The sequence below is a fragment of the Canis lupus genome, chromosome 6, assembly GCF_003254725.2.
Source record: "Canis lupus dingo isolate Sandy chromosome 6, ASM325472v2, whole genome shotgun sequence".
Taxonomy (NCBI): Eukaryota; Metazoa; Chordata; class Mammalia; order Carnivora; family Canidae; genus Canis; species Canis lupus.
Window position 1 is genome coordinate 58,718,483 of NC_064248.1, and position 15,013 is coordinate 58,733,495.

The 15,013-nt window shown below is 41.7% G+C and overlaps 1 protein-coding gene across 4 annotated transcripts in view; it reads right to left on the bottom strand.

Annotated features, from left to right (window-relative positions):
- Nucleotides 1-270: 270 nt before the first annotated feature.
- The window catches only part of LRRC8C (leucine rich repeat containing 8 VRAC subunit C), an 84,674-nt gene continuing 69,931 nt past the window's right edge, over nt 271-15,013 (bottom strand). For 3 of the 4 annotated variants that reach the window (XM_025417725.3, XM_049111711.1, XM_025417726.3), the window contains one exon: nt 271-6,767. In XM_025417725.3, the coding sequence (XP_025273510.1) occupies nt 4,494-6,767 (2,274 nt within the window). In that variant the 3' untranslated portion in view covers nt 271-4,493. Of the gene's footprint in view, nt 6,768-13,784; nt 13,924-15,013 lie in introns of all 4 variants that reach the window. The other variant, XM_049111712.1, reaches the window with a different exon arrangement.

The following is a 15,013-nucleotide window of genomic DNA, read 5'->3' on the forward strand; positions in this document are numbered from 1 at the left end:
GGCACAGCCGCTGCACTCCAGACTACATATTAAAGCACTAATTACTCAAATGGAACTCCAGGGGCACCTGAGGTGGATGCAGCAGCACAGTGAATTAAGGAAGGAAATAATTAGTCACAATTGCAGAAACTCGCTAAACACGAAGTGAAAGAAGGCATGCTGCCTATTTCCTGCGCAGTACAGAGAGCCCTAGCAACGGCATATGCAAAACCCAGGAGAAATGCAAGAGATAAACACAACTTCTGTAATCGAATAAGGGACGAATCTCAATTTTGAATTACAAAAATGACTTTATTTCCGTTATTTTCTGTTCCTATGTGCTACATAGCCAAATAACATGAAGACATTTTGTCAGGAATTTGCGCTTTGATGAATCGACTCTCAAGCATTTTCTTGACAGTCTTAGAGGTTTTACCAGCATTTGACACAATCTGGACAGACAGTGAGAGAAAATAAGTAGCAGAAAAAGAAACAACTAAGTGAGCACATAAGGCATTGAGTTTCAACTCCAGTAAAAATACTCATTGGAGAGGCAGTCAGGTCGGGGAGGAAACAGTATTCAGCAGAGAGCAAATCTGTACCTACGTTTAAAACCATGCATAGGAACCATTACTTAACATGGCCAACAGGTTAAGTTGTTCAAAGTACCCCTTTTCAGGGTCTTCTGATTAAAAAAAAAAAAAAAAATCCCTGGGCCAGAGGACACTCTTCCCTCTCCCCAGAATGAACTTAAGGATATTACCTGTGTCAGTACATGGCTCTGGGAAGAGGCAGTAAGAGTGGACACCTAGTTTGAAAGGCTGGTATGAAATTGTCCTAGAAGCATGTCGCTGAGGCCTAAATCTGATAAATCAATTTTAGTACATGTGCTGCCAAAGCGAGCACTAAATCTGATAAATCAATGGTAGCATTTCCCTCACTCGTAACTGGGCTGTTTTGTTCACTTGTCTTACTTAGGGTCACTACAGGAACCTACTGTGAGTTCTTGAGACCCTACCAAAAATGTGAACTGCTTGGCTAGCATTATCACATTCAGAATTAATGGGAGAACACAAGTGGAAATTATATTAAAATTTATCTTATCCATTCACTGCTAAGTACTGCTGACCATTTTCATTCATAAAGATGGATCATGAGTGTTCACTGTTTAAGTAAATATAGCATGACTCTTAATCAGGGATTTGGTAAGAAATTAGAGAGTCGAATAAACTACTTAAAAATGGACTTTTTAAAAACAATAGAACTAGAAAAACAAACAATAGCAAAACTCCTCTTGGGGGAAATGGTAAGAAGAGACACAAAGAATCTGTCTTCTCTTTCTTTGTCTCAGAAATCATAAGACAGCATATTGCAAGAACTTGGACTTTCCTCACCCCAAGTAACCCGAGAAAGATTCCAGGTTGTTTAAGATCCTCTCTAAGAAGACAGCTTGAGAGGCAGATAAAGAGGCACCTCTGAATGAACAAAATACTCATTGCAGGCATATTTTCCAGGCCTTTCTGAAAATACAGTGCTGCTGAACAGGATGCCATGTAAATTGCTGGAAGTCTTTGCAGTAGCTACATGGGAAATGTAATGGCAGGGAAAAGGTGGGTGAACGACAAGAAAAATTTACAGTTGTCTCACTGTATCAAGAACACATATATTAAAGTGTTGTGTTAAAAACAAAACAAAGCAAAAACCTCATACATAATTAGTTTTCTGAGGTGTGGTCTTAGGTGAGTTCCACTGGGGTATAATTATATGCTCTGCTTCAACCAGACCATCACTGGAGACCTGTTCTATACTTAACCATTAAAACTGACCCAAAAGCATACCCATCATGGGCCTCAAGCAGCCATAGGAGATATGAGTACATGTGGTGCTTTTATATTTACATAAGCAGCTTCTCATGAATCCTACAGAGATTGGAGAAATAGAGCTAGTTGTTCCTTTTTAGCAAGAGCACTTGTAAAATACAGAAAGGGAATAGGTAAATACCCCTTTTACACTGAGTTGATCCATTAAAGGACTTTAGAAAAGTCAGCAGTTCATTTACCTGAGTTTCCCATTTAAAGGCTAAATGTAATTGAATACTTTTTGCTTATAAATGTGAACAAAAACTTGTAATATTGAAAAGGGCCAGAGTCAGAAAATTGAGACTCAAGATGGAATTGGAGACTTTTGAATTTTTATAAAATCTAATAGAAACATCTATGAGTTTTCCTTATTAGTTAAAACATAAAGTCATAGAACAATACTGATTTACTGGATGTTATTTAGAATTTAGGTTAGGGGTCAGCCTGTGAAATCATTAAGAAAACAAATCAGAGTCTTTTGGAATTGTGAACAAATTTTACAAGTGATAAAACTACTAGTCACTTTGGTTATGAACCCCTGTGACATGAATTAATACCAGATAAAGACTTCAGCATAAATATGATTTTTAACCTGAATAGATCCCTTTCAAAGGGTGATATAGAAAATAACTATAAATTTTATCCAGAAAAATAGTGCACCCAGTGTTGTAACAGTAGTTATTTAAGCTTACCTTTCAACAGGGTATTTCTGTCATGATCAGCCATGGAGAATCTTCCAAGTCTTTTGTTTCTTTGTTTAAAACAAAGAGGGCTGTGTTTCTAAATACAACCCATTATTCATAATCAAGATCCTAACCATATTCTGGAATTGAATATTGTCTCCTATAAGAAACATAGCCATGTGACTACCTTAAACATATCATTTCAATTCTAGGTGGGAAATAAGTTATACAAAATCACTGTTCCAACACTTTGACATAGAGCAGAAACAATAAAGCAATCTGGATTACATGATTTCATTACTAAACAAATGAAAGCATCTCTTTCCCAAATCCTTCACTCCACGACATCTCATAGCATTTCAAACGTGACTGAGGTACATGTATCTGCTGAGTAGTTCTGTATATGACTCTGTCTATGACTCCAAGCAGCACTGCGCAAAATCACCAGGATCAAGGAGCAAAATTTAAAAGCAGTATTTTGAAACCCCAAATCATCTTTCTATTTTCTTTCATTGTTAAGTCACAAAACTCTCTGAGATCAGACTAGAGTTCCGAAAACAGTCAGTGTGAATTTATCACATAAAACAATATTCCTATGATCCGTAATACTGGTCACGGGTTGAGGGCACAAATAGTGTTTTCATTTTCCTGTTCTACACAGCTTAAGAATCAGTAGCAGATTTTGCCCAAGATGCATATACTACGTTGGCTTAAATACGAAGATAAATAAAAGCTCTGCTGACCATCAGACAAAAATGATTTCTAAGTGGCATCCACTTAGCAATTTATTCACCCCTTTTGAAAAAAGTCACAGAACCATTTTAGATGAGATGCTTATTTTAAGCCAAAAAGCAGATGTCCTGTGCTCACATCACTAGCATCCGTAGCAAGGGCAGGATTTTGGAAGATCCATTTCATAGATGTGGATTATTCTGCATAACAGGGAAAATCTGAATAGATGGCCACCCCACCCTGGCCGGAGCACCCAGTGCACTTGAGTACAGCACACCAGCTCTTTCAGAGAGCGCTTAAGCAGTGAATTTTCTTTCTCTCTGATGTACCCACATATCAAGATATCAAAGATAATTAAATTACTTAAAAACCAGGCTTCTGATTCTGATTTTTAATTTAATTACCTATTTTAATTAAAATAAATCTAGCTTCTCTAAGGTTGTTCACCAGTACTACATAGCAATATTAAAGGTGGGGGGAGGGGAGCCTCTGTATTTTGTTTTTAAAATGATATCTTTGAAATGTTGGTGGAAATGCAAGTTAGATTATAAATGACCAATTCAGATCAGTCAGCCATGGAAGATCATTGTTTTCACCCACTTATGAAATCCTAGCCTAACAATATCACATTGACTGTCAGGTATATGAAATAACACAATTCAGGGTTCTGTTGGAGATGAAGAGTAATTTTAAAAACAACAGTCTGTGACAATGCACTTATGTGAATTTACACTCCAGAGAGGAGTGTTCTGTAGGATGAAGGACTTGGCCAATGCAGAAGGCAGCTGGTATTACAAGAACTAGCACAGACTCCTTGGCGCATACATGATGAAAACAAAAGTAAGGACCCTGTACAGGTGTAAACAAGCTAAAAATGGCATTGGCAAAATATCTCTTTCAAAAATACCAAAAAGCATGCAACTCAAGATTCCCTCCCTTCCATAAGAGTGAAATGACAAAAAACAAACAAACAGATGGAACCATCTGTTTCTGTCAGTAGAAAACAATAATAGATACATCAGGTTCCAGGACAAATAAAACTTTAAAATATTAATGTTGAAAAAATACAATTAAATTTTTATTAAAAAATACACACTCCTTACTCAATCTTGTGTACATTTTCTTTTGTGTGAAAGAGGAAAAAAATAAAATAAAATAGGAAAGGCATCAAGACTACCTAGTTATTTATACTGTATTTGGTAGAAGCGCGTTTCGGTCAAGCTTTAAAGCAAAAAATCAGTTATTCTGCTTTCATTTGCTCCCGGACGTCGGAAGGCAGAGTTTCAAACAGAGCATCCTCCACCACGAGCCCGGCTCGCTTCAGGGCCCGGCAGTCGCCCAGTTCGGGAGGGAGGATTTCAAAGTGATTGCCCTTCACGTCTAAATAGGAAAGAAATAATAAGTTTCCAATTTTCGGTGAGAGTACCGATAGGCTGTTTTTCCCAATCTTCAGGGTTTTAAGTTTCTTGCAGAAATAGAGTTCATCTGGAAGGCTCTCCACTTTGTTACACGTGATGGAAAAATACTGTAAACTCTGTAGGACTCCGACCTCCGGTGGGATGAACCGAATGTCATTGTAGGACAAGTCCAAGTATCGGATTTTGTTGCATAGGAAGAGATGGGAGGGCAGCACCTCTATTTTGTTGTGGCTGAAGGCCAGGCGCTCCAGGCTGGTGAGTTTCTTTATATGCTCTGGGATGTAGGTGATGCTGTTGTGCCACAGTTTTAGCACTGTCAACTTCCTCAAGTGCTGGAAGCTAACGATTTCTTCTATAGATTTCAGGTTATTCTCTTTGAGGTCCAGTTCCTGGAGGCTCAGCAGGCTGAACACGGCGTGGGGAATGCGTTCCAGGTCGCAGTGGACCAGCTCCAGCTCTGTCAGATTGGTCATCTTCTTTAAGTTGTTGAGCATCACCAGCTTGGTGCCGTCGTTATGTATGCACATCTTCTGGAGGTGGCTGGAAACGTCCACCACTGCCTGGGGGATTTTGGAAACGTTGCTTTTGATTGAGAGGATTTTAAGGCTTTTGAGATCCCGCAGAGACTCAAGAGTGACATTTCTGGAAATATCATGACTTAGAGAGCCAACCAGATAGAGCTCTTCCAGATTCCGGAGCCCATACATCCAGGGGGGCAGCTCCCTCATATCATCAAACTTGACGCTCAAGACCTTGAGGTTTTCCTTCAGGAAAGAGAGGGCTGCGCTGTGGATCTTGACAGAGCACTGGTGCAGCGAGAGCTCCTGGAGATTGTCCAGCTGCGCGATGGTGGCGGGTATCATCACGTTCTTGATGATTTCAAGCTTGAGAGACTGCAACTCCGTGATCTCAAAAACTGTGTCTGGAAGGCCAGAGAGCATGATCAGAGGCAGTTCCAGCCGGTTGTGGGCGTTCGTCTGTAGCTTCTGCCTCAGTTTGTCGGGAGTCCACTCGTTATTTAAGTTCAGCTGTTTTAATTTGTTCTCGCTCACTTCCGACAGGAACACCGCAAATCTCTTGGAATACAGTGGGTCGTACTGATCTATCATATGAAGCATAAAAGCAAAGTCATTTTTCACGTCTGGAATATCATCAATTCCAGTCTCCTGCCGGACATACTCGAAAGAGTATTCCCGTAGAGAACGGTAGAACAGCCAATATAAGGTATAAAGGCACGTCAATCCGTAGATACTTACGAAACACAGGTAGCAGAAGGACAGTTTGGAGAACAAGTGTGCCATGGTGTGGTTACAAGAAAAGTTCTTATATCCAGTCATGTCCTGAATGTCGACATTACAGTCCACCGTAAACTGAACCTTGGAGACCAGGGCGCTATTATAGGCAATGATGATGAGGAATTTTATGACCTTAAGGACAGTCTGGCGAACATACATAGCGTACAGTATATCGCCTTCTTCTACGTGCAGCCTGAACTTCTTTACCTTCTCAAACAAGGCCTTTGCTTGCTCCCCTTCCTTCTTATCCAGAGCTCCTGCAGTGGATTTGTCAACCACGAACTTCTCGGGAATTGACTTTAGGGACTGAGAGTTGACCAGGCTGCCTTCTGGGCCAGACTGGATGGTGTTGGACCTGCTCATGTTGTTCTTCCTGTTGTCCTTCTCTTCTGAGTCCTCCCCAGACACTTCTGATAAAGCCCGGGTGGTCCATGGAGAGTCAAAACACTTGCCCAGGATGGAGATGAAATGTTCTATTTTGGAGCTGGAGCCAGGGAATTTGAACCAAAAGTTGCTGCAGAGCATGAAGACCAGGGTATGGATGAGGACAAGGTAAGGGAAATACTTGGCATACCAGTGGAGGGCTCGCTCATAACACATCTGGTTTATGAAACTGTACTGCTGAAGATCCAAATCTGTCTTTAGTCCTTTCATTTCCACGGTGGCGGGGTTGGTAGGAGATGGTTTAGGGGGAGGCAGCGGGGTGGTGCTGGCAACTGCTTGAGAGACATTTGAAACGGAAGAGTGATTCTGAGAAGGTTGAACTCTTTTCGGAAGGCAGATTATCTTGTCTTGCATGACCTGAAACACAGAAGTAATATTTTCAAATTATATTATTCAAAGAGCTATGATAATGTCATTAGTGTGAAGAAAGCAGCCATAACATCCAATAAATGTCCATTTCCTTTGCCTGGAGAATGCAACGTTCGATTCCAGCACCGAGATTTTATTCCCTGCCCATGTGCTGGGAAAAAGAAATATCTGACTTTGCTCATCATGTGTAAGTTATGACATAAAACACAGCAGTTTTCTAGGCCACAGAAGAACTCACAACAAAATAAATATTTGAGGAACGCTCATGTATTTTAAAATTTTGCATTTCTTCTTTCACTGGAGCCTGGGAGAATCAGTCATTGGTCTGGGAAGTACATCCCCTTATCAGACTCGATCTTGAATTGGACGGCTCCCAAGATTAGATGGGCTTGCATATGAGAATTAACAGGATTGGCAGCAGGAAATGTTGGAAGAAATTCCTGTCTTTATCATTTCCCCTTTACTTTCTGCCCATATCCTGGACTGCATGCATAGATGGATCCAAATGGCCTTCATAAAATGGGAATTCACTAAGCTTTTATAAAAACCATTTCATCTCTCTGCTCCATAGTAAAATAATTAGGTTTCAACTTGCTGGCTTTTCACACAAAATGTTACATTGAAAACTTTTATCCTTCCAGCAATATCTCAATTTGTCGAAAACAACAACAACAACAACCACCCAGTAAATCCTAAGAATGTTCAATAGTCTCACAACACTGCTTTTTTGGTAAGAGAGAATGCATCCTTTTTATTTTATTTTTTTTAAGATTTTATTTATTCATTTGAGAGAGAGCAAGCATGAGAGCACAAGCAGGGGGAGCAGCAAAGAGAGAGAGGGAGAAGCAGGCTCCCCACTGACCAAGGAGCCCAATGCAGGGCTCGATCCCAGGTCTCTGGGATCATGACCTGAGCTGAAGGCATATACCCGTGACCTGTTGGGCCACCCAGGAACCCTGAGAGTGCATCCTTTTTAAAGATGAAGGAGTATGAGGCCAAATACTCTTTGAACAACCTGGAAAAACTGTCCCTAGGAACAATAAACAAACAGTTCAGAGGGAAAATAATAGCCAAGGAATTGACAGCAGTAACATGTGGAATCAATAATGCAGGGAAAATCTACTTGTACCTTAAAATGTCAAATGGCTGGAAATCCATAGCTTTCAGTGATTCAGCAACAACAAAACATTTAGCGATTTTGCTAACAAATAGCAAAGTCCTTTATATCGATTATAGAAGCAGAAATTGAATCCATTGCAAAGTGGGCCACTGTGGCAGGGGAATGTGATCACAAGTTGGTGACCGGAGAGATACAGCCCAGCAGACAGAAGTACAAGGTCTGACAATGGAATGGAGCAACCAACATGGAGCAGAGTGCCCAATGCAAAGGAGACCACCAGCATGTGTCTGCTGAGAAAAATGAATGAACCCAGAACCAACACTGGAACTTCCAGTTCTGAATTGCATATGTCTGGTGTGTTGCCCATCCTGGGGGCAAAGGTAAGGATAGTGATTATACCGCTGACAACAGAAAACTTCTACTATGTTTAATATGCAACTGACCCTATCCTAAAAATATCACGGGTATTCATCCTTTTAATTGTCACCTGAATCTGATGAGGCAGGTACTCTTATTACTCCCATTTCATAGATGAGGAGACCAAGGCCCAGAAAGGTTAAGTTACTAGCTAATGCCATCTTGCTCAGGCCACCTGGACCCAGAGCTCATTTTCCTATTTTATTTTACTGCATTTCTAGAATTAAACCAAAAAGATCCCAATCTGACTTTATCATAAGTAACAAATTTCCTTATGCAAATTATGCCCTAGGAAAAGAGCTCACTTCTTCAATACTGTACGCAAATAACAATGAAAGAAATGAGGTTAGGGGAAGAAAGGAAATCTCACTATAAAAGAGTTTATAACTATAAAACAGTTATAAACGCTCTGTCCTGGAAGATAAAGCAGGGAGCAATTACTTACTATGTCAATCAGAAGAAGCAACAAGAAATCACACACGTGACTGCATTTATAGAATCAGTGATTACAGAGATGTGAGAACAGAGCAGTGGTCTTCAAGTGTTTTTATCACTTACCTATGTCAGAGAAAAAATGCTGAGCGTGCCCACTCAGTATATGTATGTCTTATTCATAATTACATCCATAAAGTATTGTCAATCCATATGTGAAATATTAGAAAAGCATAATTCCTTTCCCTTGAAGCTTAAAATAAATACAGGCATACCTTGAAGATATTGCAGGTTCAGTTCCAGAGGACCACAATAAAGCAGATATTGCAACACAGCAAGTCAAATGATACTTGACTTGTTTTCCAGTGCAGAGAAAAGTTACATTTACATTAGACTATAGTCTATTAAGAGGGCAAAAGTGTCAAAAAAAATGTACACCGTCATCTGTGCTTTCAGCAGGTCATAATCACTAGTCACAGATCACCATAGCAAATATAATACTAATGAAGAGGTTTCAAACATTGCAAGAATCACCCAAATGTGACACTGAGACATGAAACAAATGCTGTTGGAAAAATTGAGTCAATAGACTTGCTCGATGCAGCATTGTCAGAAATCTTCCATATGTGAAAAACACAGCATCTGCAACGTGCAATAAAGGGAAGTGCAATAAAATGAGGTGTGCCTGTCTAACTAAAAGTTTTCATTTTTATCTCACATCTCAACGCAGCATCCTTTGCATTTCTGGTGGAGGGGGTGTCAAGGACTCTACCTCGGAAACCCCTGGAATAGAAAATAGCAGGAGGAAGTCTAGACAAATGCCAGACTACCCTGAAGGAATACAGGAGAAAGAGAAGTAAGCAATTCAGTGTCTGGGGTCATGTTCTGGATGTTTTCCCATTCACGGTCTCCTTTAATGCTCCAACAAGTCTGCAAAGTAAGCAGAAGGTAGGGGCTGGAGATGAGCAGGGGAAGGGAGCGCCTCCCTGAGCACCTTTGCCAAGAGTGACACCTGTGAGCTGGTGTTAAGGTGGCATCTTCAGCGTTGTGACGAAAACACAGAAGAATTGGTTTGTGCAAGGAAAATCAGTTAGAAGGTAAAAAGGCAGCCAGGCACCTTCTTCAAGTGCTAACTCCCTGCCAAGCACCCGGGCAGACGCCCTGGCCTGCGGCCCGGCCTGCACCTCCCCAGCTTGCTCCTAATGGTGGAAGACGACAGACGTCTGGAGCTTGCCTTTCTGGGGCTTCAGGTTATGTGCTGCACACGGGTGCCAAGCAAGGGGCAGGGGTGCGCTGAAGTCCTGCTGTACTCCCCGCGGCGGGATGGAAGCCCCATCCTCTTGCGGCTGTCTATGGTCACAAGGTGGGGGTACCTTTTTATATTCCGCACAAAGGAACCTGCCTGGCTAGCACCTGCCGTTCTCCCCATTCTGCAAAAGGAAAAGACCAACTCAGGTTCAGAGAATGTGTATAACGTGTCCAAGTTCACATAGCCAGGAAATGGTAGTGCGGGAAGTTATTTTTTGATTTATACTATTATTATTTTTAATGATTTTATTCATTTATTCATGGGAGACACAGAGACCTGGGGAGCCCAATGCGGGACTCGATCTCAGGACCCCAGGATCACGACCTGAGCTGAAGGCAGATGCTCAACCACTGGGCCACCCAGGCGTCCCGGTAGCACAGGAATATGAACCTGACTTCTGTCCTCCTACCACTGCACGCGGCTTCTCATTTCACCAGGCTTCTGCGAGGAGGGCTTCAGAGAACAGCCCAGCGCAGGGGAGGGGGACAGAGCTGATCTCCCTCAGTTCCTCTCAGTCTCCTGATGCCAGATTTCCCCTTCGGTCTTCACGAAGACAGAATTTTTTAAACGTGCTCACTTAAAGCCCAGGAGGAGAAGGACGGTTCCAGCAGCTGTTAACTAATCAGAAGTGAGCACAGAGTAGAAAAAACGCTGGAATTCAGTTCCTATAAACAATAGGTGCTCCTGCTGCTGAGAGAACATTTCCTAAGAAGATTCTAGCAGGGGCACCTGGGTGGCTCAGTCGGTTAAGCCTCTGCCTTCAGCTCAGGCCCTGATCTGGGATCCTGGGGTGGAGCCTCGCATGGGGGCTCCCAGTTCATCAGGGAGTCTGCTCGTCCTCTGCCTCTGTGCTCTCTCCTCTTCTTTTCTCTCAAATAAATAAATACAATCCTTTTTAAAATTTTTTTCATTTTTATTTTTTAAAAATATTTTATTTATTTATTCATGAGAGACACGAGAGAGAGGCAGAGACACAGGCAGAGGGAGACGCAGGCTCCGTGCAAGGAGCCCCACATGGGACTCGATCCCGGGTCTCCAGGATCACGCCCTGGGTGGAAGGCAGATGCTCAGCCCCTGAGCCACCTGGGTGCCCCCTTTTTTTCTTTTTTAAAAACAGAAGACTCCAGCAGAGACACAGCTCAGAGGAGAATTCCCAGAGAGTGGGGACGCAGGCAGGTCGCCTAATTCAGGTCTAAGAAAAGGAACAGCGCAGGTAAGGAGTCCACCTGCAAGAGCAGACGGGAGGGTTTGAGCGTGAGATGGCCACAGGGTGGAGGCAGGAAGTGGCCCCGCACGTTCAACACACAGGGTGCTTCTGAGCATTGCAGCCTTGACAACTGGGAGAAGGATCTGCATTCTCAAAGGGACAGTAAAAAAGGGAAAGACAGACAAAAATAAGGCAGCCAGGCTCCCTAAAACAGCAGCAAGAACCACAACAAACAGCTCAGGTATTCTGTGGTATCTTTGTAAGAAGCAGCAGCTCGTAAGAACTTGAAATCTTTTTTGTTTCATCTTTCCTGCTTTTTTGAGAAATTTGTTAGTTAACCTATATACCTCACTTCTCTTTAACTTTATCCGGTAATTTAAAGGTTAGAGCACCAAACAAGCCTTACAGAAAGGCTGCAACACGAATTTCAAAGGACTATCAGGGTTCCAGGCTGCTGGTCTGCCTGGGGGGTGAGCAGGGAGGAAGCCCCCCTTCTGCTCACCACCAGCTCTCTCTCTCTCTCTCTCTCTCTCTCTCCCTCTCTCTCACACACACACATACACACACACACACACACACACACACACACACACACATACCACAATGCATCAACAATGTAGAGGAATTTCACCCTTTTCATACAGAGGCAAGCCTCAGAATGCCTTTGGAGGAAAAGGGTTTGGGAGTAGGTGCTAGATGTGTGTTTGGGCAGGAAAAGGGATAGACTGGATGGGGAGGGACATGGGGTCAGGGAGAGGAAAAAAATAGAAAAAGCAGGACAAACAAGAGAATCCAATCCAAAATACAACAAAGTGAGAAAGTTACTATCCTCGAGGCAGATATGAGGATAATTCTTGAATAAAAAAATCATCTGTGTTAAGGAAAATGTCTAACTTGGTTTGGGAGCCGGGAGGGGTAGGATACAGAATAAGGTGAGTCAGTGACAGCAAAGGTCAGGTGAAGCCATGGCAACGAAGATGGTTGACCCTCCTCTATATTGGGATGAACAGGCCTGGAGGTGGGAGGAGGTGAGTCAGCAGAGCAGAGGGGCCAGAATCAAAGAAAATAGGTCAGGCAACATGTTAGGAGGCTGGAATATATAGTCATTATTTCTATTTTGAGATATAAGTATCTTTTAGTCTTGCCCAAAACTTTGGTAAAATCTGCTACGTAGACCCAAGACACACACACAGACACAGAGACAGACAGACAGACAGACAGACACACACACACACACACACACACACACACAGCTTTTATGAGTAAATTTCAGAAAAATCACAACAAAAAGGAACAAAATTTCCTGCTGGGATCAAAATTGTACAGACAGGGAGAATTTGCCTGGGATAGTAAAAATCTATAATCCAAACCATTTCCATGGAAGCAGGAACAAGGACCATAAGAACCAAATCTTTGGGCAGCCCGGGTGGCTCAGTGGTTTAGTGCGGGCCTTCAGCCCAGGGTGTGATCCTGGAGTCCTGGGATCGAGTCCCACGTCAGGCTCCCTGCATGGAGCCTGCTTTTCCCTCTGCCTGTGTCTCTGTCCCTTTCTCTCTCTGTATGTCTCTCATGAATAAATAAATAAAACCTTAAAAAAAAAAAAAAAAGAACCAAATCCTTCCAGGAGTCCCTAGACCTTGGAGACGGCCATAGGGCCACAGACTGGAATTTGATCCATCATGTTCTAGATCTTCAGGAGCAACTGATGTCTAGGTGACAAGCATATAAAATGCTCCTTAAGGCCTTACAGTTCAATGCCCCGGAGGAATAAAAATATACATGCCAAATCATCCCATCACTGTGATAATATCTAGGCAATGTTTCTGGAAAAGAAACCCAAGGGTTTAAGGGATTGCAGAAATGGGCTCAGTAAAATTTGCATTCATAAATTCTCACTTGTAAATTATTTCAAGACAACATAACAGCTGTTTATAGGGGGAAAATATGGAGCTCAGTGCATTTTTGAGACAAAGAAAGCAAAAATTCGAGCTCCCTAAATAAAGGTAACAACCCAGGCAAACTATGCCTGAAGTGCTGCTCAGATCTAGGAAAAGAAATCAACTATTTAAGAGCATAATTGTCGAATTTATATAAGCAAGGAGATGCATTTTTAAGTGAAATACGCCTCACACAATCAATTCAAAATTAGAAACTTTTAACCCTAGTTTTCATTATTTTAAATCATTAATGGTCATGCCTACATCTTTGATTGCATAATATGGCTTTGATGATAGTTATTTGATTCTCAGTACTTTGTCAGAATTCTAACATCCACTATTATAATGTAAAAATAAGATCTACTTCATTTAGACGATTTCCAGAAAAGCGCCAAGGACGCAGTGAAAAGCAGAACCCACCTGGGGTATACCAAGTTGAAAAAGCATCACATTTGCATGAAAGAGACACCAAAGAGCTGAGGTTAAAACAAAACAGAACAAAACCAAACCACTTAGCTTCAGAGAAGCTGCTTGAAATAACAAAGACAGAGCAACCTAAGTTAAGTGCCAGCTTATCGCTTACATGCCAGAGATAGAGATGACATTGACCGGAGCAGTAGGCCGAGAGAGCTGTAGTCGTGTGCGTCAGGAGAAGTCAACCACGCTGGCCTATCCACTGTACGTCAGACAGTAGGTTTTAGGGATACCAAGAACAAGGAGCCCTTCAAGGTCAAGCACAGGGGAAAGACAACTAATCAGGAATCAGTGTGGTAACTGTTCAAAAAACTCTTGCTTGCCTTTCACAATGAATTTTATAATCAACTCATCTAGATCCAAAAGGGGAGGCGGGGAAAAACCCAACAACCCACCTTGGTGGTATTTTTGTTGGAATTACATTACATTTATAAACTAGTTTAAGAAGAACTAATGTCTTTACGGCATTGATCCTTCCTCTCCCGCGGTGTGTTTCCATTTGTTCCCATCCAATTTTATGCCTTTCAAGAGTGTCTTACAGCTTTCCTCACATAGATTTTGGACACTGGTGTTAAGTTATGCCCAAGTATTTTTATTATTTGCTAGCACAAACTTTTTTTTTTTTTTTTAACACAGATGGTAGAGTCCTCGTTTCTTCCTTCCCTCCCTTGTGCCATTCCTTAGTAAGCCCTGGTAGGTCTGGAGCACACTCTTCCAGGTCTGTCACCTGTGCATTTTCATAAACAGGACATAAAAACACATGGAATCTTCCATGTGACTCTTTCCTGAGCTTTTCCCTCTCATTCTATGTCCTGAAGACCTTAACACGTTGGCACATAGGGCTCTACTTCATTTTAAGGACCATAGAATTCATAGTTGTGGATATGCTATAATTTACTAAAAACATCCCAATGATGACATGCATTTAGGGCATTTTTCTATTGAAACCAATGTGAGTGTCAAAAAATTGCAAGCCGTCTGACTTTACACAGCATTCTACCACAGGGGACGGAGAACAGATGGGTGGTTGTCAGGGATTCTCTGCAAAGATTTGGCACCAGGGAATTCCTCGGGGTACTGAGATTCTTCGGTATCCTGTTTGTGATGATGATTACAGGCATTTATGCAGGTTTTAAAACTCAAAGATATATCTTGTTTTGATAAAGAGTATATTCCTGAAGATGGCAGGACTAAATGACACCTAATATTAAGTACCTCACCAGTTTTTTAAAAAGAATATATTGTTCTTTCATCTATTTTGCATCCTTGTCTACAATCTTGTTTTATTTTTTAGGTCTCTCTTTTTAAAAGATTTTATTTATTTATTCATGAGAGACA